The following is a 27,861-nucleotide window of genomic DNA, read 5'->3' as shown; positions in this document are numbered from 1 at the left end:
CGGAGGGTTGACGGAGTCATTTATTTCACCCTCTGATCTAACTATCGTCTCCTCCCGAGACCTAGCAGGCGGCTCTCTCCAGAGTGGCTCAAGACGCCGAGCAGGGCCGTGAGACCCACCACATTCACCAGAAGGCGCGTCTCCCCAGTTGACTCGCTTAGAAAGGCCCTAAGGTTCCCGTTCTCAGGACGGAGCAAATGAACGCTGGTATATTTAGGCCCTCTGCGGTCGCCGTAGCCCCAGCCTGTCAACAGGAAGTAGAATTCTATTTGGGACTCATTATTCGGGAGAGAAAGGCCAGGGATTCGGGGGGAAACACAGCCACTCCGCTGCTGCGTAAGTTCTCGGGGAGTTTGGACTCCATCCCCACTCTTGTGCCTCCCTCGCCCGCTTCTGCCCCGGTTCACGTATCTTGCCCTGAGCCAGCTCCCTGTCTTAATACAGAAGCGTCACCGCGACCATGGCCGAATACTCCTACGTGAAGCCCACCAAACTCGTGCTCAAGGGAACCAAGGCAAAGAGGTAAACCGCGAGTTTGTGCGGGAGAATCTGCCCCTCTTTTCCGACAACCCTCCACTCTCCTCTCCCTGCGGCTAGGCTGTGGAAGCCGCCGGGAGCTGTCATTCAGGCTCCCAGCCCTTGGGCCTCGCCTCCTGCCGAGATGGACTCAGTTCCCGGCGCCGGTGCGGAGACGCACCGCCAGAGTCTCGCCCTAGCTGGGCGGACCGATAGCCCAGGAGCCACAAGTTCGGGTCCCTTGATGAACCCCCCCCCTCCCAGATCTATGCTTGGTGGGTCTGTATTAGTGTGATAGTGTAGGTTATAACAGTAGCTTCCTTTATTAGGAATAATTATTTTCAACATTGTCTCCCTCCCACCTAGAAAAAATTAGGTTTTAATACAATATGTAGATGTGGATTTTGAAAAGGATATGGGTTTGAACATGGACTCCACTAATTACTAATTTTGTGATTTGTGGCAAGTACGTTAATATCTTTGAGCTTCCATTTATTCGTTTATTGGGAGAGATTAATGATACTCTAAAAGGATTATTATGAGGATTAAGTGAGATAATATGTACAGTAAGTAACCAGAGCCAAATACAAGGAAGAAGTTATAGTGGTGATTTATGAGTATTAGATTTTTAGGAAAAGATTTCTGCCCACTCATACCTCCACCTCGTTTTTAACTGCTATATTTGCTCGGGGTTGATTATTCACAAAAATGTTGAGCATTTCATCCTGGTCTGATAGAGTTTTAGGTACGTTTATGAGAGATGGAAAGGAAGTGTCAAGGAGCAAACTGAAGCCACTGCACTTGAGAACTCTGCCTAGGGGTCTGGCATCAAGAATTTATCCTGAATACATGTGAAACTGTTACTGTGTGAATTCATAGGAGGGAGGGGAGAGTTAGCTTCTGAAAGCTTATTTTGTGATGAAAATACAAACAAGTGTGTCTTATAATCATTATAACTATCAATATAATTAACACATACATAGCACTTCCTGTGTGCCAAGAACTATTCTAAGTACTACATATTAACTTTTTTTTAAAGTCACTCTGGGTTTTCTTTTAATTATTGAGATATAATACATATACTATAAAATTCACCCTTTTAAAGTAGAATTCAGTGCCTTTTAGGATATTCACAAGGTTCACCACTGTCAAGTTGCTGAACATTTTCATCATCTCAAAAAGAAACCCCACAATCATTAGCAGTCACTCCCCATTCTGCTCATCCCCTAATCCCAGGCAACCACTAATCCACTTGTCTGTATCAGTTTGCCTCTTCTAAATATTTCATATAAATGGAATCATACAATATGTGGCCTTTTGTACCTGGCTTCTTTTCCTTAGGATAACATTCTCAAGGTTCATCTATGTTATATTAGTACTCATTCCTTTTATGGCTGAGTAATATTCCATTGTATGGATACAACACATTTTGTTTATCCATTCATCAGTTCATGGACATTTGGGTTTCCACTTTTTGGCACTTGTGAATGATGCTGCTATGAATATTCTTAATACAAGCTTCTGTACAGACATATGTTTTCTTTTCTCTTGGGTGTATACCTAGGAGTAGAATTAAGTCCTATGGTAACTCTGCGTTTAACTTTTTGAGAACTCCAAACTCTTTTCTAAAGTGGCTGCACCATTTTACATTTTCATGAGCAATGTATGAAGATACGCATTTTCTTAATCCTCGCGACAGCCTTAAGAGTTGGGTTAAATTATTATCCTTACTGTGTAGATGGGGAAACTGACTTACAGAGAGATTAAGTAAATTTTCCCAAAATCACAGAGCTAAGAAATGACAGAATCAGGCTTTTAAAAGGCAGTCTGGCTCCAGAGTCTGTTCTCTTAACTGTAACACAGTATGTACAGGATCAGAAGTGACTTCTCAGGATTAGAAGTAAGAGGGCATATCAATGTATATCGTTGTAAATCAATAATATATATATCAATGTACATCTTAAAAGAGTCTTCTAAGATTCCATCATATGACAGTAGGCAAATCAATATATTTAAACTCATCTATATAAATTATCTCCTATAGTAAGAAGAAAAAGAGCAAAGAGAAGAAGAGAAAAAGAGAAGAAGATGAAGAAATTCAACTTGATATTGTTGGTGAGTCAGTTTTGTATACCTTATTCTGAGAAAAGTTAACATTGGTTGAGATCCCTTTAAAATTATTTTCCTAGTAGGGATAAGTAGTAAAAAGGAAGTAGAAGGAATTTATGACCGACTCATATTTGTCTTAAAGTGCTCAAATATTACTTATAGTTATAGATTGCTTTTATGCTGTAGCACAGTAGATGTCATTGCTGAGGCCTTTTCTTCATCATCAGGAGAAAGCACAGGAGAGAGGAAACATGGTTCTCTGAATCATTACACTGCTTAATAACCCAGAGATTCTGATATATCATTTTAAAAAAGGCCTAATATAGATAAATATTATTTTTTATTTTTTTTTGTGGTACGCAGGCCTCTCACTGTTGTGGCCTCTCTCATTGCGGAGCACAGGCTCTGGACGCGCAGGCTCAGCGGCCATGGCTCACAGGCCCAGCCGCTCTGCGGCATGTGAGAACCTCCTGGACCGGGGCATGAACCCGTGTCCCCTGCATTGGCAGGCGGACTCTCAACCACTGCGCCACCAGGGAAGCCCAATAAATATTATTTAACCAAATACATTTCACAAATTATTTTCTCTTTCTCTCTTTTCTTTTCATATTGATATCCAGTTGTCCCAGCATCATTGATGAATAGACTTTCCTTTCACCATTAAAGTGCTTTGGTATCTTTGTCAAAAATCAATTGACTTTATATGTGTTAAGTCTATTTCTGGACTCTGTTCCATCGATTCGTCTACTGTTCTAGTGATATATTTGTCTTGATTACTGTCATTTCATAAAGTCTTGAAATTAGGTTGTGTGAATCTCCCAACCTTATACTTCTTCTTTATACTTCTATACTTCTTTATACTCTTCTAGATCCTTTGCGTTTCCATATAAATTTTACAATTTATTATTTTCTACCATAAATCCTGTTGGATTATCCTGGAGAATTATATTGAATCTAGGTCATTTGGGGAGAATCAACATTAAGTGTACTTGGTCAAAATGGCACAGAACATATAAAATACAAATAATTTAAAATCATTAACTATTACATTTTTAAGAAAGTTTTAATGATCATAGGATGCTGATAATGATTCTGAGTAAAGCATTTTTTTTTTACTGAAAACAATTATAGCTATAAGTCAGAAATAAATTATGTAAAGCTCTCACTAAATTATTTTAATTGTGGTAAAATATACATAACAAAATGTATCGCTTTCGCCATTTTTAGGTGTACAATTCAGTGTCATTAAGTACATTCACATTGTTATACAGCCATCACCACCATCCATCTCCAGAATTTTTTTCATCTTGCAAAAGTGAAACTTTGCACCCATTAAATTATAAATGCCCATTCCTTACTCCCCCCTAGTCCCTGGCAACCTCCATTCTATTTTCTGCCTATTTTCTGTCTCTATGAATTCAACTACTCTAAGTACCTCAGAAGGGTGGAATCATACAGTATTTGTCCTTTTATGACTGTCTTACTTTGCATAATGTCTTCAGGGTTCATCCATGTTGTAGCATGTGTCAGAATTGCCTTCCTTTTTAAGGCTGAATAATATTCCTTTGTATGTATATACCATATTTGTTTATCCATTCATCTATCAATGAAAACATGGGTTGCTTCTACCTTTTGCCTGTGAACATGGTTGTATAGATATCTCTTCAAGACTCTGCTTTCATTTCTTCTTGGTATAGACCCAGAAGTGGAATTGCTGGATCATATACAGTAATTCTATTTGAAATTTTGTGAGAAACCACCATACCATCTTACATTCCCACCAGCAGTGCCCAAGAGTTCCAGTTTCTCCACATCCTCATGAACACTTGTTATTTTCTGTTTTTTTTGATAATAGCCATACTAATGGGTATGAAGTGGTATCCCATTATGGTTTTGGTTTGCATTTTCCTGATGATTAGTAATGTTGAGCATCTTTTCATGTGGTTATTGGCCATCTGCATATCTTCTTTGGAGAAATGCCTATTCAAGTCCTTTGCCCATCATTTGAATTGGGGTGCTTTTCTTGTGGTTGCTGAGCTTTAAGAGTTCTCTACATATCCTGGATATTTATTCCTTATCAAATATGTGATGTACAAATATTTTCTGGTTGTCTTTTTACTCTATTGATAGTGTCCTTTGCACAAAAATTTTTCATTTTGATGAAGTCCAGTTTGTCTGTTTATTCTTTTGTTGTTTGTACCTTTAATGTCATATCCAAGAAATCATTGCCAAATCCAGTGGCATGAGACTTCTCCCATATGCTTTCTTCTTAGAGTTTTATCTTGATAGTTTCAGCTCTTACATGTAGGTCTTTGATGCATTTTGAGTTAGTATGTGTATATGATATTAGGTAAGGTCCAGCTTCATTTAAGCTAACCTTTTACTAATTTTTTTATTAGTTATGAAGAGCCTGACCTGTTTAGCTGAATAGATAATTTTGTACAGTGTGATTAACTCAATTTTAAAAATGTTTTATCATGGAAAATTTTCAAACTAATACATAAGTAGAGAAAAGAATGTAATGAATCTTCCATGAATATAATGAATCACTGAGCTTTAGTAATAATCAATATTTTAACAGTCTTGTTTCATTTACACACATGCCCACTGTGAGATAATCTCTCATGCATACATTTTTTTGGAGAATTTTAAAATAAATAACAGATACTAAGTCATTATCCATATACACATAAATGTGCATTTCTTACAAGATCAGTCTCTCTCTTTCTCTCTTTTCTTCCTTCTGTTTTGCTCTTTCTTTTAATACATAACACTATCTCATTATCAGACCCAACAAAAATTGCATACAATTTAGGTTTGTACTCAACAGTGAAAAGCTTTTCCTCTAGATCAGGAACAAGACAAGGATGCCCACACTTGCCACTTTTATTCAACATAGTATTGGAAGTCCTACGGAGCAATTAGGCAAGAAAAAGAAATCCAAATCAGAAAGGAAGAAGTAAAAATGTCACTATTTGCAGATGACAGGATATTATATATAGAAAACCCTAAAGACTCCACCAAAAAACTGTTAGAACTGATCAACGAATTCAGTAAAGTTGCAGAATACAAAATTAATATACAAAAATTTGTTGCATTTACTATACATTAATAATGAACTATCAGAAAGCAAAATTCACAGTCCCATTTACAACTGCATCAAAAAGAATAAAATACCTAGGAATAAATTTACAAAGGAGGTGAAAGACCTGTACACTGAAAACTATAAGACATTAATGACAGAAATTGAAGAAGACATGTAGAAAAGATATTCCATGGTCATGGATTGGAAGAATTAATATTGTTAAAATGTCTAAACTAACCCCAAAGCAATCTACAGATTCAGTGAAATTCCTATCAAAATTCCAGTGGCATTTTTCACAGAAGTAGAACAAACAGTCCTAAAATTTATATGTACCACAAAAGACCCCAAATAAAGCGATATAGAGAAAGAAGAACAAGGCTGGTGGTATCACACTTCCTGATTTCAAAGTATATTATAAAGTTAAAGTAATCAAAACAGTATGGTACTGACATAAAAACAAACACATAGATCAATGAAGCCAGATAGAGAGCCCAGAAATAAACCCATGCATATTCCAGGAATATACAATGAGGAAAGGACAGTCTTTTCAATAAATGATGTTGGGAAAACTGGACTGCTATCTTGTACCATACACAAAAATTAACTCAAAATGAATTAAATGTTTAAATGTAAGACCTGAAACCATAAAACTCCTAGAAGGAAAATATACGTAATAAGCTCCCTGACCTCAGTCTTAGCAATTGTAATTATAATCTGGAGGGATACATAAGAAACAAGTTGCAGTAGTCATTGCCTCTGGAAACCAGTCATGGATGACTGGAGGCTGATATGAGAGAGTCTGTTCTCTGTATATCATTTTGTGCCTTCATGTGTACTGCTATTTTACATTTTAAAAGAACCTAATCTTGACTGTGGTGGTAGTAACCTAGATCTACATACCTGCATAGAAACATACAAGTGAGTGTGTGTAAAAGTGATGAAATCTGAATAAGTTTCATGGATTGTATCAGTTTCATGGATTTGGTTTTGATACTGACTATAGTTATGCAAGATGTTAGCCATTGGGAAAAAGTGATTAAAAGGTATATGAGATCTCCCTGTATTATTCTTACAACTACAAAATAAAAATTTTAAATATGTTATAATGACAACAGCAACAAGTAAGAACCTTCTGTCAAATCCAGAACATAAATTTAAATTACTGATTTTATTTTTTAGGAATCTGGTGGACAGTAACAAACTTTGGTGAGATTTCAGGAACCATAGCGATTGAAATGGATAAAGGAACCTACATACATGCACTTGACAATGGACTTTTTACCCTGGGAGCTCCACATAAAGAAGGTTTGTGTCTGGTAGAAGCAATGGAAGGGAAAAGGGTACAGTATATATTTTATAACATTCATTCACTTAGGCCAAATTCTAACAAATCTCGAATATATTCCAAAGGAATGAATCCATTGATTTGACTCTTCCATTTTTTTTCCTTCTTCACTATTTACCAGTTATTGGCAACTCCCTCTTTCCAGTATAAGCATTTGAAAACATTCTGTATAGTTCCAGAAGAGTATCCATGGGAATCAAAAACAATATGAATAATTGAAATAATAAATAGAAAGAAAAAGAAAACCTGGTTGAGTCAAAGGTTTGAATTCCTTTATTCTTTAGACCTTTTGCCAAAACTAATCTGGAGCATTAAATAACTGTTAATAATTTAAAGTTTTCTCATTCCTTTTAGCCTATGGGAAGAAGCACTAATGAGATACGAAGAAATTAGAAGATTAAAAAGCAGTAGCTTTTTGTGTGAATGGCCATCCCTTGAATAAATTAAAGCATTTAGCTTTTTAAATATTAAGTGCTTATTTGTCTATGTGCTGACTGCATTTTAAAATACAAAGAGATAGTATCTTGGAAGTGACTAAATAAGCATCATGCTGACCTATCTTGTTAAGTATGTAAAACTAAACATGAGTTATATAGAAGATAAAGTAACTCTTGATACTATGAATACTGTATTATAATTACATCATAATATAATATTCTTATGTTTGTTTTTAAAAGAGCTACTTCTTTCAAGCTAAAGAGTATCTTTATATATATATATTTATAAGAAATGTCAAATTTATTTCAAATTGTTTTTTCTCCTGTAGTTGATGAGGGTCCTAGTCCTCCGGAGCAGTTTACAGCTGTCAAATTGTCTGATTCCAGGTAAGCTTGAGTTGAACTATAATTAATACACTGTAATACAATATGATACATTGTAATGGAATATTATATATCGATTAAAAGTAGTGTTTTTGAAGAATAATGAATTTGGAAAATGTTTGCTATATAAGGTATTATATAATACTTGTATTAAGAAAGTAGAATATTAAATTGTATACATAGAACTACATTGTCCAATACGGTAGCCACTAGCCACACATGGCTTTTGAACATTTGGACTGTGGTTAGTCTTGAATTTTTATACACACACATACTATTTTTATGTTCCATATTTAATTTCCTTTCTCTCCGTTTTTAACATTGATCTATTTTATTGATCTGAAGAATTGCCCTGAAATCTGGCTATGGAAAATACCTAGGTATAAATTCAGATGGACTTGTTGTTGGGCGTTCAGATGCAATTGGACCAAGAGAACAATGGGAACCAGTCTTTCAAGATGTAAGTACTCTTATTGTTTATAAAAGTTCCTTGTCAGTGAATGGGAAAGTCTCTAACATTCATTGAGAACATATGTTAAAAAAAACCGAAAAAAATACACTGCAATAATGCATTAAATTTTTTAAAACCAACATGAATTCATAACCTTAAAAAGAGCTCAAAAAATAGTGCAACACAGGGGAAAAAAAAATCAACAAAGTGAAAAGACAAGCTATGGATTGGGAAAAGTATTTGCAAACCATATATCTGACAAGGTGTTAATGTCCAAATTATATAAGAAACTCATTCAATAGCAAAAGAAAGAAAAATTAAAAAATGGGCAAAGAAACTGAATAGATATTTTTCATTATATCAACAGAAAACACCAACATATGATAAGGCCAGGATGATAAGTCAGATACTACCAGTTATACAGAATTTGAGGATGTTCATTTCACTTTATTTTGGGGAAAAACACTAAGTTTTAAAATTTTAAATTTAAATGAAAGAAAGACTTAGAAGTCCCTGATGTAACAAGTAAAAGTTTGTTACAGAAAGGTACTCAGCAGAAAGATCAGCAGCACAGATTTAAATCACCTTAGACTATACAGCCACATCCAAGCTTACCAAAAGTCATCCAGGTGACAGAAAACCCAGCCCTTACCACCTCAAATAAGAAATTAAGTCAAATCCATGTTATTAGCACTTTTGTAACTGGATATGATAGAAGATTTAATTCTTCCTACACCCAGAAGTCCCTCAGACATTGATTCTTAAAGTTCTGAGCAATAAATTCAAAGGCATCGAAGGCTAGCTTTTATGAGATATATTTTCTCTGCATTTTTTTTAATTTTATTGAAGTATAGTTGATTATACTTCAATCAACTATGATATGTTTTTATATTTTCTAATTATGGAGAAAAATTTAAAACACTACTATTATAATTTTTTTTGTCTTTAAAGCTAACTTTTTAAAACACTAAATCAGTTATATCCTCAATAAATCTCTGAAGCCAAGGGAAGTAATTCTATTCCATACAGTTCGAATTTAGTCCTACTAATAGAATATACTAAAAATATTTAATGTGGTTATCTTTGAGTAGTAAGATTATAGGTGATTTTGGTTTTCTTTTCTGTATTTTTTTTATTTTTCCAGGTTTTCTTCACATTATTTTTCCTGATTAGTTTTAGACATGGGAAAAATTCAATTTAGTCTCAAGACTTAAGAATTTTTTTCACAGGTATTCTCATAACTTATTTCTTATTATTTTGTTCATTTAGGGGAAAATGGCTTTACTGGCCTCAAATAGCTGCTTTATTAGATGCAATGAAGCAGGTGATATAGAAGCAAAAAGTAAAACGGCAGGAGAAGAAGAAATGATAAAGGTAATCATGAGACTTTTCTATAGACTAATACATGTCACATGTATGATGTGACTGCTTCTCTTTAAATGTTGTAATCTGATCCAGATTCGCTGTGTGTAATGCATTAGTTAGGGCCAGAGTGGAAGGCTTAAAGAAACGAGGGAAAAAAGCCTTTTCTGAGGTGGCTTTAATCCTTATAAATAAAGCATAAAAATCCATGTTATATTTTCTCTACTATCAGCATAATTTAAACACATCTATCAAGTATCTGCATATGTTTTGTTTTAAATTCTGTGTCATATATTTGATGTTATTTTTAAAATGTTCTCGATTTTCATAATCCTCAGTTTTACAGTCTTACAGTATTCTTTTTACCTTGAAAAATATCACTAATCTTTTTAAACAAGAATGTTAATACCAGTAACTCTTCATTTCATTATTTGGAGTTGACTGATGGAGAAAAAAATACCATTCTAGACAGCTCAGGAATTAGAAGTTTCGGTCTATCTTCCATAATTTTCTCAAAAGCCAAAATCCCAAAAATTTAAATCTAAAACCTAGATATTCTTGTTGTATTTTAAAAAGTATTAGTCATAATATTTTTCAATTATATAAACAAAACTACAGCAAGTAGCTGCAGGTACTCTGCTGAGTGAGGCACATGCATAGTTGTCTTTTATCTTCATAGTATTCCTGTGAGGTTATCTTAACTTTACAGAGGAGGAAACAACCTTTGACCTTCCCTACATCCTCACTGTTTTGATCAGTCACTTCATGAAGTCACACAGATAAAGTGGAGACAGGATGTATACCCAGGCCCAACTGACTCTAGAAATTACGTTCCACACCACACTGCTTCTCAGGAAGCAGTCATTAGAAAAATGCTGGTGGATTTCTGACTCACCTATTTTTAATTTTATTTATATTTAATTTTATTGTATCGTGCTTGAATTGTTTTTCATCTGGATTACATTATAAAAGTATGATTATTGAAGACAAGCAGTACAAATGTATGTGCAGTACTTTGCACATCTACAGAAATAAAAAAACACTGTGCTATATTTATCAGTAATTACAACCGTTTTTATATGAAGTACCTGTCAGGTATCCCTGGGTCTGTCTGGTTAGTCAGGTACCTGAAAGCTCTGAGCAATGATAATCCAGGACTCTTTCCACCTTGCCTTTTACGTTGCAGGCTCTGCTAGTCTGTGTCAGCATCCACCTTTATAGCCTAGCCTTATCTACCAGAACACATTCCCTCCTGCCAAAAGCAGTATTGTGTCACAGACCTGGCCCAGAATTTCCCCAGGTCTTCTAGGACTCCTCCAGCCAAAACCGTCACACACATATTATTTGCACATGCCTACTGCTCACCAGTTTCTAAGCAATCTTGGAATTGTGCTGTAAGGCACAGAGATCCCTTTCCAATGTGGGTCCTTTGGGTTGCAAATTGCCAGTTTCATGGCCCTGAATTCTGTCCTCTTCTTACCCCCCTCAGTTGATCCTAATTGCTATATCTGTATCAGTTAATTTATGGAATGTGATAGTAAGTATCTGTCAAAACTGATGAAAGTATAAGGAGTATTTAAAAGGGATAGATTCCAATTAGATGAAAACAAATTGTGTTATGTTAAAAGTTTTAATGTGTTGGTAATATCCTATGCATAGTAAAATAGCTACTATCTTAAACTTCCAGTGTTATAAAATGAACACTAAATAGCAGGATAATTTGATCCTACTGTATTTACTTTTGCAGCCAAAATTAAATTAGTTAAATGATTGCCTAATTGGCTTAGTGGGATCTGATCTGTAAAATGCTTTTCAAATAAGTTTCTCTTCAGTGTTTCTGATGTAAGGGCTCTAAAGAAACATATAATAGCAATTATTTAGATAAATTGTATATATAAATAAAAACACATATCTAGAATCTGTCTTTTTCTGAATCTAATTGCTAAGTTAACTGTTTTCTTCTTTTGCATAAGAAATCACCTAGAATGTTCTTCTGTAATAAGTAAGGTGGAGCAGGGGGAAGATAAATGTGTAACCTGTTGGGTTCTCATCTCCAATATCCAGATTAGATCCTGTGCTGAAAGAGAAACTAAGAAAAAAGATGATATTCCAGAAGAAGACAAAGGAAATGTTAAACAGTGTGAAATCAATTATGTGTAGGTATATTTTTTCCTTTTAGAACTGTAGATTTGGCAGTGAGATGCTTCTCAAGGCACCTAAAATAAAATAACCTGAAGGACAAGCAGAGACAACATAATGTAGACTCTAGGACAGAGCACTAAACTGAATGCTTCTCTTAAGGCTTCAGTTTTTGTAATTATCATCCTGCTAGCTTTCAATGCTCAAATCACTTGAGTTAATCTATTCTCCCTACTCTATAGAGTGTCTGTCATTGTCAGTACATAATGCCAACCAAATGCTGCCAGGACACAGGAGACTCCAGGCAGTATTCCAAATCTTGAATTTGTAGAGCTATCCAAACAACTGCCTCTTTGATGGTGGGGTACTAAAGTCATTTTTGTTGTTGAAAAGTTGTATATTATTTAAGAAAAACAGTTTTTTTTAAATAAACAAAAAACTTTTAAAAATATTTTAAGCTCATCAGTAAACATGTATAATCAAAGTTTGAGATATTTTTCAAGAAAGATATTTTCTTAACAGAAAGAAATTCCAGAGCTTCCAAGACCACAAACTTAAAATAAGTAAAGAAGACAGTAAAATTCTTAAAAAGGCCCGGAAAGATGGATTTTTGCATGAAACACTTCTGGACAGGTAGGCATATTTTTAATCATTTCCAACTATTTTCAGTAGCCAATAGAAGTAGTGTATATAAACCCATGTTCTTTTTTGATTACTGTAATTTTCAAATTTTTGTCTTTAATTTTTGAATGTGGTGGTATTACCTTAAAAGGACATCATAAGTCTGGGAAAAGATCACCAAGAAAGAATATCTGGAAATAGCCAGATTCCAAGTGCTTATATATTTTATTGCAAGAAATTCAGGTCTGACTGAAACTGTTTCATAAATTTATTTACCATCAAGTTTTTATAACTATTAGAACCAGGGCTAGAAAGAAATTCTTTGACTAATTTCAAAATTCAGTGAGCTCTGTTATAGTACAGCTTTCCAAAAATGAGATAAAAATCAGTTTAAAAATTTCTAAGTGTAAAATTGAATAACAAAATTGAAGCACTTTTATTAAGTTGAATTCAGATGTGTGCAGGATATTTAACATTACTAATGTTAAGTTATTAATGTTTATTTATTAGTATTCCTATTTAGGTAAGTAGTGTCCTAGATTTACAACATTTAAAAAATGCTTAGGGCTTCCCTGGTGGCGCAGTGGTTGAGAGTCCACCTGCCGATGCAGGGGACACGGGTTCGCGCCCCGGTCCGGGAGGATCCCACATGCTGCAGAGTGGCTGGGCCCATAAGCCATGGCCGCTGGGCCTGCGCGTCCGGAGCCTGTGCTCCGTAACGGGAGAGGCCACAACAGTGACAGGCCCGCGTATCACAAAAAAAAGAAAAAGAGTAAGGCTGTGTCCTCTAACTTTTATCACTTATGAAAATACAACAATGCCACCTTGTTAAATAGAAGCTTAGGCCATGCTTAAATTCAGAGGCAATTAAAATCGCTGTTATGGATTTAAAAAGCCCTTAAGCAACATGAGTTAAAGATCAGGAAAAGATTTTTTTTGTAAGAATAAAATCCATGTAGTATGAAACATAAAATTGAAAAGTAAAATTTTAATTAAACTATTTTAATATAGGCAGTGTGGTAATATAATAACCAAAATTGAGAGCCCAATTTCTGAGCATGAGTTTATGTTTAGTAGCAGTTGGCTATATATGACATGTTTCTACATAATTTTTATTATTTGTTTTTGCTTAAACAGGAGAGCAAAATTGAAAGCTGATAGATATTGCAAATGACCAGGATTTTTGTTTCTGTCGTCTTTTTTCCTGAATAAAAAAAATCAGTGGAAGTGTTTTAACAGAATTATTGGGCTGTTATGGAATTACTGCTGAACCAGTTGCTAGATTTAACCAAGATTAATCAAGTTTAATTGAGATTCTCCATGGATGTACTTTTTTACTCAACTGGTGTTTCACATGGAAATGAAACTTAGAGTACACACTTAAAGTACCACAGAATTCTCTTCTTTTCTGGATTTCCTGTCGTAAAGCATGAAGTGCTACTCTGTGAAACTGATGCTTCTTGTGCAGCTTGTGGAAGCTGTCTTATTGCTTTATAGTCTTACTTTGCATTTCTTAGTACAATAGATGCCTAATCAGTACCTTTAAACGGAAATTAGAAACTCCCAATCCAATCAGTCAGCAAGGCTTTGATTCTACCTCTTAAATATTGCCCAAATCACACACAAGCCAAACAAATATCAGGACAAGGGGGCTGCACAGAGAGAAAGAAATCGGGTATTAAGCAGTGGGATGGGAAAAGGAAACATTTTACAAAAGAGCGAGTAGGTTCAGAACAGAGGATAAGAGTAAAATTGGGGAAATTCCCTACTTAGGACAGTTTAGCCACAATGGATATGTATTTATATAATGCTTTCATCCTCACGTGTGGGATGGGATGGGAGCTATTAACGAGGCTCAGACACTAAGCATTGCTGAGGTCTGCTATGCTGAGACAGTTTTATTCCTAGCCTGTCTCTTTCTGAGTTCCTGAAAACAGTATTCAGGATGTCATCTAACTCTGTGAGTGTTCCCAAACCAGCGTGTGTACCAGTTGCCTGGACTTCACCACTGGAAATTCTGCTTCAGAAGAGCTAACGTTGGCTGAGGCATTTTTATGTTTTTACAATTCCACATTGATTCCAATGCACAGCCATGACTGAGACCTGGTGCCACACCTTGTCTAATTCTCAGCTTTTATATTTATATTCCATCTGTCACCAACTCTAGACTTACATGGCCCCTCAAGTACAGCAAGGTAGCTAAGCTACCAACATCAGCCTTATAAAGGAGAAGCTCTTGCTGTAGCTCTGGCCCTAACTTGGCATTCCAATTCCAGTAGGTGGACATTCCCCCATATTGCTTTCTCCTTCTTCTGATCCTTGGATACTTACTACTCTGATCCCCCAAAGCAGCAGTTCTCAAGCAGGGCCTATTTTGCCCTCCAAGGGACATTTTAGAATGTCTGGAGGCATTTTTGGATGTCTCAACTGGGAGAACAGGGGGTACTCTGGCATTTAGAGGGTTAGAAACTAGGGATGCTGCTAAACATCCTACAATGCACAGGACAGCACTCCCTTACAACAAAGAATTATCCAGCCAAACTGTCAATGGTGCCAAGATTGTGAAACCTGCCCTAGGACTTAGTCTAGTCCTTGCTTTTGTCAGCTCCCCAACCTGTAAAAAGAAACAGTTCAAATTTATATACATAAGAATTGCCTAGGGGGCTTCCCTGGTGGCACAGTGGTTGAGAGTCCACCTGCCGATGCAGGGGACACAGGTTCGTGCCCCAATCCAGGAGGATCCCACATGCCGCGGAGCAGCTGGGCCCATGAGCCATGGCCGCTGAGCCTGCGCCTCCAGAGCCTGTGCTCTGCAACGGGAGAGGCCGCAACAGTGAGAGGCCCGCGTACCACAAAAAAAAAAAAAGAATCGCCTAGGGTACCTGTAGATTTCCAAGACCCATCCTTAGAGGTACAGGCTTAGCATATCTAGGATTAGTCCCCAAAACTGACATTTAACAAGCACTCCAGGTAATTCGGAAGCAAGTGATCTGAACCACACTTTGAGAAACACTACCCTCGAGACTGAAGTCTTATTTCCAACGGTAGCCTGGTACCAAAGACCATCTGCCGGCCAACTGATTTCCCTGGAACAAACATTCTGTCTGCCTGAATTTTTGAACGTAGTATATTCCTGTACTCCTTGTCACCATGCTCACCCTCATGTTCACCCAGTTCTTGCCCCCATTTGAGAGAGCAGGACTAATTACAGGTCCTGGCAACTGAAGGATACAGATTAAAAATAGGCATCGCCTGCCCTCATGGGCGAAGGAGGACAACAAATGAATAAAAATTGCAGGTAATAGGTGAGTGTTCCTTCCCTGTTTCCAGCATTGCACTTTATAGAACCCCCATTATGCAATGAAGTTAGTCTGGGAGAGTGGCAGAGATCAAGAATGAATGTTTCTACATATAGTCATGTGGTGCACATTTTTCCATCTTGTGCATGAGCGTATCATGAGAAATTTTGTTTAAAGCACTATCAAAATCAAGATACATTCTGATCAAACATTCCCCTGATTTACTAGTTTAGTAACCTTATCAAAAGGAAGGTTATATACAATAAAAGCACAAACAAAAATCTCCCCACACCCAATTTTGACTGCTCACACATTTTCAGATTAGATCATTTTGATTTTTCTATCTTCAAGTTCACTGACTCTCTCTTATCTCTAAACTGCTATTAAACCCATCTGGTGATTTTTTAATCTCAGACACTATTTTTCACTTCTAGAATCCATTTGATCTTGTGGTTATTGCTACTGTTGTTATAATTTCTTTTTCTCTGCTGAAATTTCTTATCCATTCATTAAAAGTCTTTTTTTGGTGTTGTTTTGTTTTTAGGCAGAATTATAATAGCTACCTTAAAAATGCTTGTCTTCTAATTCCAACATCTGGGTCATCTCAGGATCAGTCACCACTAATTGCCTTTTCTTTTTAGTATGTTTCTTCATATGTCTGATATAATTAGACTGTATCCTGGACATTGTGAATAATACATTATAGAAACTGTGGATTCTGTTTTGTCCTTCTGAAGAATCTTTGTTGTTTAGTAGGCAGTTAATATGGTTGACTTCAAGCTCCAAATTCTATCTCCCCACAGTGAGCTACAGCTGAAATATCCTTTCAGTTCTTTCAGTTTTAGCTGGGCTGCTTGAAGTCTGCCCCAAAGATTTGGAATTCTGAGATCAGTGAGAGATTTGGGCAGTATGGCTACTCTCTGTGGCTTTTTTCTTTTTTCAGGATTTCCTTCTCACTTTCTAGACTCTGGTTACTCTGAACTCTGTCCTCAGATTCCTCAACTACTAAGACTAAAAGTTTCCATATGAGTTTTAATGGCACTGCATGGGGCCTGCCCTAAGTTGAAAAAATGTTGAAAATATGATTCCCTTCTTACTAGAATTAACTCCCCTCAAGTTTCTGCGTACTTTTGGTCACTCTCCATTACCTTTAGATAATTTTTAATATTTTGTCCAAAGTTTAATTTTTGCGTGTGTGAGAGGGTTAGTCTAGTCAAGCTACTCCACCATGACATGCTCAAACTCTTATTTTTTCCTTGCCCTCTTCCCAAATTAAGGACCTGTCTGGACTTTCCTAGATACAGATACAAAACTCACCAACATCCTACAGAAATAAGTTAATAAAGAAATCATTAAAATCAATGAATACATTCATACATCTTAAAATAGGCCCGAACTCCTAAAATGGACTCAGCATACCAGATGACCCAGTACCCACCCAAATGCTGCGGAGTTCCTGGGTCAGCTCTAGTGTAGAGCTAATCAGGGCATGGGTTCAACTCCTTATTGTAGGAATTATATTTACTCAGTTATTCTAAACTCTTACAACACAGAAGAATATATTAAAATATGCTAGCTTAACATCATATTTTATTAACCAAGTTATTATGACATGATAGCTTTCATAATGGGTAAAAAACATCACAAATTACTTTTCAAGATATTGTTCTTTTATGGTATTATTATCATCAATATTAGCCTAAGGAGATTAATGCAGGTAACCTCTGTGATAATTTTTTCAAGCTCAGTCATCTTGAAATCCATTTCATTTAATTAAAAGATTAGAAACAAAATGAGAAAAAGAACAATTTCATACCTTTACTTCCCTTTTCCTCACCCACCTATTAGTTTACAGGCTTTTTTTAATGCATATTTTATTAAGTGAACTGGATGGTGTTAAGGCAGGTTTTGCATTATGACATTTTCTGTGTACTTTACCCTAGGAAAATCTCTGGCACTATTTGATGTATTTCTCTTTAATTTTTTGCCACTGGGCTACTTAAAACATTACTGAGGCTTATTTTCCAAGATGGAGAAAAAACAAGCCTTCTTTCCATTTGGCCTTGTGTTTCAACCCTGCCTTTGTATTTCATAAAAAAAAAATAGATTTTCTTTTCAGACTGCACAGCAAGGACTTATAAATTAAAATCTGCAGGTGTTCTTCTTACAGTGTTCTGCAAACCTAATGAGGTTCTGCAATCCTGTTAGTGCTGCTAGTAGAGAAAAAGGGGCATAGCACTACTTATTAGTGTTTATTTTTCCATCATGCTATTTCCTAATTCTGGTCCTTAGATACTAAGTGGAATCGTAAGGAAGAGAACAAAGAAAACAAAGCATGTCTCTTTACTCCTTTAGAAAGGTGTAAACGTAAATATAAATATACTCCAAGGTAAGGAATCAAGTCATGACTTCTAACCTTAGTTCCCTAACCACACCACCTGACAAAATTAAGTTGTATAGCTGTAGTTATTCACATGGGGGAAAAATAGGCAATGTCTTCTCATGTCTTATTTTTTCTTTATTATCCCTTATGCTTGTGTAAGTACTATTCCCTGTTTGTTTTTTCTTTATCCTGCTAAATATAATCCCCCAAGGCTTTTTGTTTGTTTGTTTTGTTTGTTTTTTTACCTGATACCAGAAAAAACCCAGGGAAAACTTAAAATTAATAGTTTAGCAGGCCACCAGCATTCATAGTCTGATGCTACCTGTGTATGCAAAATGGCTTTCTAAAGTATGGTAACTTGTTTGGAAATCGCCAGTGGACCTCAGACCAATCTAGGCTGTTGTGCAGCTCCTCAGCCCTAAATCCTAGTATACATCAGCTTTAAAGCATAGCAGCAGGAATTGTTTAAATATATCCCTTCCTACTGTTGTTCAGGAAAATAATTTTTCCCCAAATTCCTACAGATACAGAACCTTCTTGTATGCTCCCTTGTTTTTCATTTTTAGCCCAAAAATCCTCTCTAGAAGACCTTCTGTATATCCATCACTGCCTCTTCAACCTCTCCCACCTCTCCACCTATGATTACCAACTCTTCTTTTTCCATGTTCCTTTTACTGCCATAGCCTCATTTCACACCAGTGTGCCCTTTCCATAATGTAGAAAAATGGACGAAAACTTAAGCATTTAGCAGAAGGTAAACAAAAATTTCTAATAGACAAATTTCCTCTTGACTCCCCCATGAAAATGCCCCTTCTGACTTTTTCCACGCTGAATTCAGCTCTCATCCCAGTGCACCCAGAATTAGAGACTCATATACTAGAGCCCAAGTACCAGTTTTGAAGCTTCTCATTACCCCTACCCATCAACTCAGGCCTTGCAGCACATACCATCCACACCCATCACCAATGCAGTTCTACACTGCTGTACATCAGGGTCCTCGACCCACACGGAACCTAGTTCCTGGTCTTTCTCTTCACTGAGCCTCCCATCCTCTGTTTCACTGACTTCAGCATTGACACTCTCGTGACCATTCATTCCAAAGATTCTGTCGACTCAGCTCAGCTGATCTTTTGCTCCACCTTAAATTATCTACAGACCAGCAAGGTTAAAACACTGCTTCTGCTACACCTTCATCCTGCATTGGAAATCCTTATCTCTAACTCTGAACGACCCTCCAGGAGCATGACTGTTCATTCTTTTACCAAGTACACTTTTCATTTTTAAAAGTTTTGAAATATACCTTCTCAGTTCCAAGCCCTTTCTTACTATTAATTTTCTTGCAGTTAGTGTTTTATTTCTAAACCTAATAAATTCTTTTCTTTTTAATACATTATTTTATAGTGATTGAATTCATAGAATATAAAGTATCATTTTTCAATCCAATACTAATATTTTCTTATAACAAAGAAGCATATAACAAATATATTAGCTCTAAGAAATTCCACATCTTGCCCAATTCCAACTGTAATCAGGACCCTCAGTTTTCTCTTTAATATTAGAAAATTACTGATCAATTCACCATATGGTGTAAATAAGAAGTGAATAAAAAGTCATTTTATAGGTCTAAGAACACATTTACTATTTTTCCTTCTGCTTTCTGCCTCCCCCCACTATTCTAATGCATACCCAGGAGTTGGGGGGGTATGGTGCTAATAGACCTACCATTTAACTACACAGAGTCACAAAATAATAAGTACTAAACGCACTGACTTCTTTCTTCTTTCTTGGGATTTCTCATCTCACTCATATCAAACCCAGAAGTGGGGTAGTTTCACCATGATTTTACAAAACCATGAAAATGCAGGGCTTGCATTTTCAGTAATATAGCAGATTAGACACCATGAATGGCACTCCTTATTAAAACAACTAATACACTGGGTGAAATATTTTAAATATCTTTTAAAACACCACTCATCCACACAAAAGGAAGGAATCTACAGATATCAAACAAAGGGAAAACAGGAACCCACAGAGATGAATGAGGACCAAACCTCACTCTCACCTGGAAGTTTCTTCCAAATCCTGGAGACTTTGAGCTTTTGCTTTGACAAGTGTCCAAGATATGGGAGGTAGGAGCCTGGATTCACCCAGGAGGGAATCTATGACTATAAAGGACTATGCCTTCAAGGGTAACAGTGCATGAGAAATAAATCTTATTGCACAGAGGTGGGTGACAAAGAAAGTTTTTCTTTTGTTTGGCACTGAGTAGAAGGAAAGGAAAAATTTAAAAATACACAGAAACAAAGAACCATTAATGAGAATCAGGAGAAGCAAAAACAAAAATTAATCATCAAATGTATAATATTAAATAACTATACTTGACATGTTTAAAGAAATAAAACTTATTTCTGGGATATAAGCAGGAAATAAGAGATTATAGGACTTCCCTCGTGGCGCAGTGGTTGAGAATCCGCCTGCCAATGCAGGGACACGAGTTCGATCCCTGGTCCGGGAAGAACCCACATACTGCAGAGCAACTAAGCCCGTACGCCACAACTACTGAGCCTGCGCTCTACAGCCTGCGAGCCATAACTACTGAGCCCCCATGCCACGGCTACTGAAGCCCGTGTGCCTAGAGTCCGTGCTCCACAACAAGAGAAACCACCACAACGAGAAGCCCATGCAGTGCAACGAAGAGTAGCCCCTGCTCGCCACAACTAGAGAAAGCCTGTGCGCAGCAACAAAGACCCAACACAGCCAAAAAATAAATTAAAAAGAAAACCCTCATTAAAAAAGATTATAAAAAGACTAAGAAGATTTGAAACAATTAAGAACTTAATAAAAATAAGAACTTAAAAAAATTTAAAACATAATTAAAAATTCAGTGGATGGATTAAACATCAGATTAAACAAAAGCAAAGAAAAAAATAATGAGCCAGAATATAACAGTAATTGATCCCAAATACAGCTCACAGAGACAAGGAGATAGAATATACTATGAAATAAAGATCGAGAGACACAGAACATGATGAGAATGTCTAATATATGCCTACTTTAGGTACAAAAAGGAGGTAATAAAAAGAATGAGAAAGAGATAATAGACATAACAACTGAGAACTTTTCAGACATCAGATCTTGGCATACCAGTGAATCCCAAACATGATAAATAAAGATACACACCTAAACACATTATGGTGAAACTACAGAATTACAGAGAAAAAAGTTTCATCTTAAAAGCAGCTGGAAAGAAAAGAGTGATCACTCCAAAACTTCAGCAATTCAGCTGATTGCTAGCTTCTCACTAGCAGATATGAAGCCAGAAAACAGCAGAGGAGTATCTTCCATGCGCTGAGAGAAAAAAATTGTCAACCTAGAATACTATAATTTATGAAACTATCTTTCAAGAATAAGAGAAAAGCAGTAAAGCAGAATAAAGACACTGTCAACATAAAAATTGAGAGCATTTATCACCATTAGATGCCCATTAAGAGAAGTCTAGGTAGAACAAAAATGATCCCAGAGGGAAGGTCAGAGGTGTAATAAGAAATGTGAAGCAAATATACTGAAGATAATAATGAGTAAAGTATTTATAAGATATGAAAAACAACTGTGAATGAATCAAAAAAAAATAGCCAAAAAAATTTTTAAATAGGCAAAAGACACAAACAGATATGACATGGATTGAATGTTTATGTTCCCCCAAAATTCATATGTTGAAACCTAATTGCCAATGTGATGGTATTCATAGGTGAGGTTATAGAGAAAAGACGGTGGTCTATGAACCAGGTAGCAGGCCCAGACCAGATAGCAAATGTGCCAGCACCTTGATCTTGCACTTTTCAGCCTCTAGAACTGCAAGAAACAAATTTCTGTTGTTTATAAGCCACCAAGTCTATGGTAGTTTGTAATAACAGCCCAAGCCACTCAAGATAAAATAATTCAAAGAATTACAAAAGCCCGTAAATACATGAGAAAATATTTAACCTTATCAACAATGGTATATAGGTAGGTAATCTTTAACACTTTGGCTCTCCAGAGGGGAAAGCCCTGATTTGTAATGTTTGCTGATTTCCATGGGGTAAATATCATATGATGAATCAAACGACCAACATGAGGTCACTGAACACAATCACACTGTGATGTCACTGGCTCATGAGAACCCACCCCAACACTGCAAAATAAAACTACAGTGAGACAGCATTTGCAGCCACCAGACTAGTAAAAATTTTAAAGTCAGTCAATACCAGAGTTGGCAAATATATGAAACACTAGGAACTCTAATCCACTGTTTGTGGCTGAATATATGCATATCCTACAACTCACAGATACAACAATTCAACTTGCAAGCAAACCAACTTGAACTGGCTTCAATAATAAAGAAGAGTAGTGGCTTACCATAATTAAGAGTCCAGTTGTTGGACAGGCTCTGTGTTCGGTCATCTATCAGCTTAATGTCATAAAGACCCAATTTCTTTCCTTCTCTCCTCTGTGCTGTCCACAGTACCTATTCATCCTTAGGCAGCTCCCTTCAAGTTTACAGCATGAATGCCAGCAGCAATGGAGACTAATAGCTTACTCTTTCCTGTTAAAAGAGAAAGGACAAATGCCTCAATCAGAGCAAAAACCCTGAGATTCAAACCATGGCCTACTGAATTCAAGAGTCCGAGTGACTAAGGCCGAAGCCAAGCATGGTGGCAAGAGGACTAGGGTAACCTTAAACATCAGACCAACCCGGGCCCACCTCCAGAGATGAGGCTAAGGATGGGGACACGGTTCATCCAAATCGCATGTCTGCTGTATAATGGAGGAGTGGAATTGAGGTTGGCAAAACATCCACAATATTAAACCAGAGGGTAGAGCATGGAATTAGTTAAATCCATTGATATTTTACAAAATAGTCATTTGATTTACATTTTCCCTTCCATCTTCATTTTTCTCTCCCACAAGACAAAGCCCCAGGGCAGGGATCATTTGTTCGCTAGTTACCCAGCACCTAGAGTAAGTACTCAGAGTTTACTGAGGGAAAAATGAATTTACCACAAACTTATGAGAAACAACTGGTGGGAAGCATTAAATAGGTATTTATAATGGTTTATGTAAAATGGAACTATGCAGGAATATGAAATCAGAGCAAGAAAAAAAGATTTAGAGATTATTGAATTTGAACTGAATTGACGAATAATTTTCAGGTCAGAACTATATGTCTTATCAAAGAAAGTAGAAATAGACAAAAGGATTTTTTTGTAAAGTGTCTCTTCAGATTCTTACATGTCTGTGGTACCAGGGGTTCAATAAGACATCAAAAATGATTCACAAAGTAACAGAAAGATAAGTGCAAAGTAAAGGATAATTAAGATAACCTTTTGATTTTTTTTTTTTTTTTTTTTTGCGGTACGTGGGCCTCTCACTGCTGTGGCCTCTCCCACTGCGGAGCACAGGCTCCGGATGCGCAGGCCCAGTGGCCATGGCTCACAGGCCCAGCCACTCAGCGGCATGTGGGATCCTCCCAGACCGGGGCAAGAACCCGCGTCCCGCGCATCGGCAGCCGGCCTCTCAACCACTGCGCCACCAGGGAAGCCCAACCTTTTGATTTTGACATTACATGGGGGGCAATTAGATTAAATGTGAGCAATTAATTTATAGTTTTGTAATGGAATAAAATATCATTATACCTTGAGCCAAAGGTAATAATTTGACATATTTTTCTTTATAAAAGTAAAACATAAAGCAAGTAATCTTGCTTAGTGTGATAAATAAAGCTCCTGGAGGAAAAGAATCATGTAACAGTTTTGCAAGATTTCTGATTTTCCATCTATTTCATCTTTCATTCTCTAGATTCCTTCCTAAAAATATGGATAAAAATCAAAGCTTTGAAACTCAGATTACATTTTAGATATACTAAGTCTTTTCTTCTTAATTAAACAATTCATTGGTAAATACTTCTGGTACAATTTTTTTAATTTATTATTTTTAAAAATTTTTATTTATTTTTTTGGCCGCACCGCGTGGCTTGCAAGATCTTAGTTCCCTGACCAAGGATTGAACCCAGGTCCCCTGTAGTGAGAGCTCAGGAGTCCTCACCACTGGACTGCCAGGGAATTCCCTAAAATGTTTTTTTTTTTTTAAACTGGAACATTATTTCCATATTTCTTTCTTTTTTAGTGCAAACCTTTGAACATTCAGTTTTATTAAATCAAGTCATACCTGTTCTGGGTAATGTGTTATGTGCGGTAGATTTCATTAAGGGTTGGATGATTAGACTGCAATGATTTTAAATCACCTCAGAAACCCAGGAATGTTAGGTAGGAGATTAGAAAAGGTCCACAGCTTGCCAAGAACTTCAGCTATTCTGATAAACAATTCGATTACTGATGCTGACTCTTGCACATTAAATATGTTATGCAAGTCTTACACCTGATGCTTGCTGTGAAGATAGTATTTGAACCACCCTTCCTGCCGACATAATCATTCCTTTGTACACTTAAATACCATTTCCATGAATATGTCAGTGTGCCATAAACCATAGCAAAGTTTCCTATAGCCACATGCTTTGCCTTGGCCTTCCGTACATTTCTAGTACTGAAGAATCGAGTAGATTAAGAAAAAAGATGTAGGTGTAAGAAAAAAATGCATAGGGCTTCCCTGGTGGCGCAGTGGTTGAGAGTCTGCCTGCCGATGCAGGGGACACGGGTTCGTGCCCTGGTCCGGGAGGATCCCACGTGCCGTGGAGCGGCTGGGCCCGTGAGCCATGGCCACTGAGCCTGTGCGACCAGAGCCTGTGCTCCTCGGCGGGAGAGGCCACAGCAGTGAGAGGCCCGCATACCGGGAAAAAAAAAAAAAAGCATAAAATGGTATAATTTTAGGGAAGTAGGTTTAAATTTTAATTTGCCTGAAAATAGAATCAATGGTATATAATAGGGCTTTGAAAGTTAAATGCAAAGTTATATGAAAATTAGAATTTTTCATGCCTAAGAATATCATGCTAATTGACGTAAATTTTCTGTATAAAGATTCTGATTTTGCCAGACCATCTAACCAGCAATTAATATCCTCTCATAGGGAAAAAATGTGTTTGGTGACATGTTTAAAGTGCTCTCGGTAGTATTTAAGATGAATGATCTTCAAGGATGTGGAGAAAAGGAAACCCTCATATGCTGTTGGTGGGAATGTAAATTGCTGAAGCCACTGTGGAAAAGAGTATGGAGGTTTCTCCAAAAACTAAGAATAGAACTACTATATAATCTAGCAATTCCACTCCTGGCTATATACCCCAAAAAAACCAAAAACACTAATTTGAAAAGATACATGCACCCGTATGTTTATAGCAGCATTATTTATAATGGCCAAGGTATGGAAGCAACCTAAGTATCCATCAGGATGAACGGATAAAGAAGTAGTGGCATATATATACAATGGAATACTACTCAGCCATAAAATAGAAGGAAATTTTGCCATTTGTAGTAACACGGATGGATTTTGAGGGCATAATGCTAAGCGAAATAATACAGAGAAATATATATACTGTATGATATCACTTAATGTGGAGTCTAAAAAATAAAACAAACTAGGGAATAAAACAAAAAAGAAGCAGACTCAGGTATAGAGAACAAACTAGTGGTTACCAGCTGGGGAGAAGGGAAAGGGGAGAGGCAATAATGGGATTATATGAAATCATGTGCATGAAACTTTTGAAAACTGTAAAGCACCATAGAATTTAAAGACTTTCATTCAATAAAAAAAATGTTTTTAAAGATGAATGATCTTCAAACCAAATAGCTACTTATACAAAAGATGGGAATCCTCTACTTCCTTTTTTCTTTTTTTTCAGACTTATTTTAAGGTCCAAGATAATTCAACCTATTTACACATTTGCACAGAGAAGCCGAGGTCTTTACAATAGCTCCTTATACCCTGTATAATCTGCCCTACCCCCCTTACCTCTCAGACTTCTTCTCCTTTTTTTACCCCCTCTTCCTTCTGCTCCACACACACTGACTTCCTCGCTGTAGCCAAACATGCCAGGCACATTCTCACTGTCAACCCTTTGCCCCAGCTGCTCCCTCTGCCTGGAATACTCTTCCCTAGGCATCCACAAAACTAACTTCTTCACCTCCTTCAAATCTCTGCTCAAACATCACTTTCTCAAAAATGCTTGTCCTGTTCATCTTACTTAACATTGTGACTCTCCCTACTCTTGATCCCCCTTACTCTGCTTTTTCTCTATAACATTTATTACCTTCCAACATCCTATATAAATTTTCTCGGGTATGATGTTTATTGTCCATTTCTCATCTAGAATGTAAGCCTCATGAGGGAGGAACCTCCTGTCTTTTTTGTTCCCTGCTTATCCCCAATGTCTGGAAAAATGATTAGCACATTGTAGGTGGACAGTAAATATTTCTGAATTAATGAACATTTCTATGATCTGCTTGCTCACTGTTCAGTCAGGAACCACTGATATGTTTCAAAATCATGTGATATGTTTCAAAAGTCAAACTTCCTCCTCAGAGACAGGAACCCTGTCATCTACCAAAAACCAACCAAACAAACAAAAAACCCTAGGAAAACAGCCTTCAAACATCAATTCTCGTTTCCCAATCTCCAGCAAAAGGATTGTTTGGTTTTTCTAACCAAGTAATACAAATGGGTAAAATTGAAATTTCAAACACACACAAGAAAAAAAAGAATATATGAGGATTTTAGTGATAGTATTCTGAGTTTTACTGAAGCATTAAAAAAAAAAAAAAGCTAGTTGGATTTCAAAGAGGCTCAATCAGAAAGTAGAACCCAGAGGGTAGGATTTCCTGTTGGACTTTTAAGTAACTCGGGCGACGGCGTCCATACAAGGGACGAATGCCAAGCAAATACATCTGTAAAGCTGTTTTTCAGGTGCGAAAGCCTACCCTCCTCCCAGGTTCACCCCCGGCTCTGCCAACCTGAAGCGTTTCATCAGTTAAGTGAAAACACACAGCTGATTCCCATCAGTGAAGGAAGGTTCGCGGCTCTACCTGGACATTCCACCTGTTGTCTAAGTGCAAGGAACTGAAGCCTAAATTCTGTGCCTTGTCAGCTCGGCTGCTAAAGTCTAAATGGGTAATTCACAGTCTTTACTACCCGTGAGAATTAATTATCCCCCCTCCCGGGTATCCCCCCGCCTCGACACCTGTTCGGGGACCCCACGGTCAGGATGAAAAACCTCACTCACTTCGGCCCTGCCCTCCTTAGAGCGCAAAGACGGGTCGCGTTCGCGTGCTACGCCGCGTTTTGAGACTCTCGTGGCTTGCGCCCGTTTCGTGGGCTTTTGGTATCGAGCTGCCCGAAGGCGGACTTCGCCCTGGGCTGTTTGCGGACGCTGCACGGCCGCACCGGGCCGGGAAAGGAGTCGGAGAAGGTGCCCAGCCCCAAGCTCGGAGGTGGGCGCGGCCCTTCGTGAGGCAACTCGTCGGCTATAAGTTCCTCAGCCGCACCCGCCGGCGCGAAGCTGGGGCTGGAGCTCGGGCTCGGCGCAACCATTGCTCGCGGAGCAGTGGGGGGGTGGAGGGGACCGACAAACACCACGGTCCTAACGCAAGCGCTGACCCCCATCCTGTGGGTTCGTTCTTCCTCTCGGAAGGCTCCCTTGTCCTGCCGTGCCACCGAAAAGCCCGGCTCTCTCCATCTGCTGCGCGTCTGTCTCCCCCCGCCTCGCGTGGTGCGGTCCAGCCCGCGGGTCACGCGGCGGCGGGGGCGT

The 27,861-nt window shown here is 37.3% G+C and overlaps 1 protein-coding gene across 1 annotated transcript; it reads left to right on the top strand.

Annotated features, from left to right (window-relative positions):
• Positions 1-249: 249 nt before the first annotated feature.
• FRG1 (FSHD region gene 1) lies at positions 250-13,676 on the top strand. Its single transcript, XM_065899915.1, has 9 exons — positions 250-522; positions 2,561-2,631; positions 6,890-7,015; positions 7,822-7,879; positions 8,222-8,336; positions 9,597-9,701; positions 11,754-11,845; positions 12,351-12,461; positions 13,587-13,676. Exons 1-9 carry the CDS (start codon positions 461-463, stop codon positions 13,621-13,623), a joined length of 777 nt encoding a protein of 258 aa, XP_065755987.1. The 5' UTR covers positions 250-460; the 3' UTR covers positions 13,624-13,676.
• The last annotated feature ends 14,185 nt before the right edge of the window (positions 13,677-27,861 follow it).

This window comes from Phocoena phocoena, chromosome 21 (assembly GCF_963924675.1).
Source record: "Phocoena phocoena chromosome 21, mPhoPho1.1, whole genome shotgun sequence".
In the NCBI taxonomy this organism is placed as follows: domain Eukaryota; kingdom Metazoa; phylum Chordata; class Mammalia; order Artiodactyla; family Phocoenidae; genus Phocoena; species Phocoena phocoena.
This window is presented reverse-complemented; position numbering and strand designations above follow the sequence as displayed.

What these genes read in the sequence shown, in the direction of transcription:
- FRG1 (XM_065899915.1), top strand. Translation starts at nt 461, where the DNA reads ATGGCCGAATACTCCTACGTGAAGCCCACCAAACTCGTGCTCAAGGGA. An exon ending in AATTCAACTTGATATTGTTG is followed by an intron (nt 2,632 to 6,889) that starts GTGAGTCAGTTT and finishes TTTATTTTTTAG; the next exon opens with GAATCTGGTGGACAGTAACA. An exon ending in GGGAGCTCCACATAAAGAAG is followed by an intron (nt 7,016 to 7,821) that starts GTTTGTGTCTGG and finishes TTTCTCCTGTAG; the next exon opens with TTGATGAGGGTCCTAGTCCT.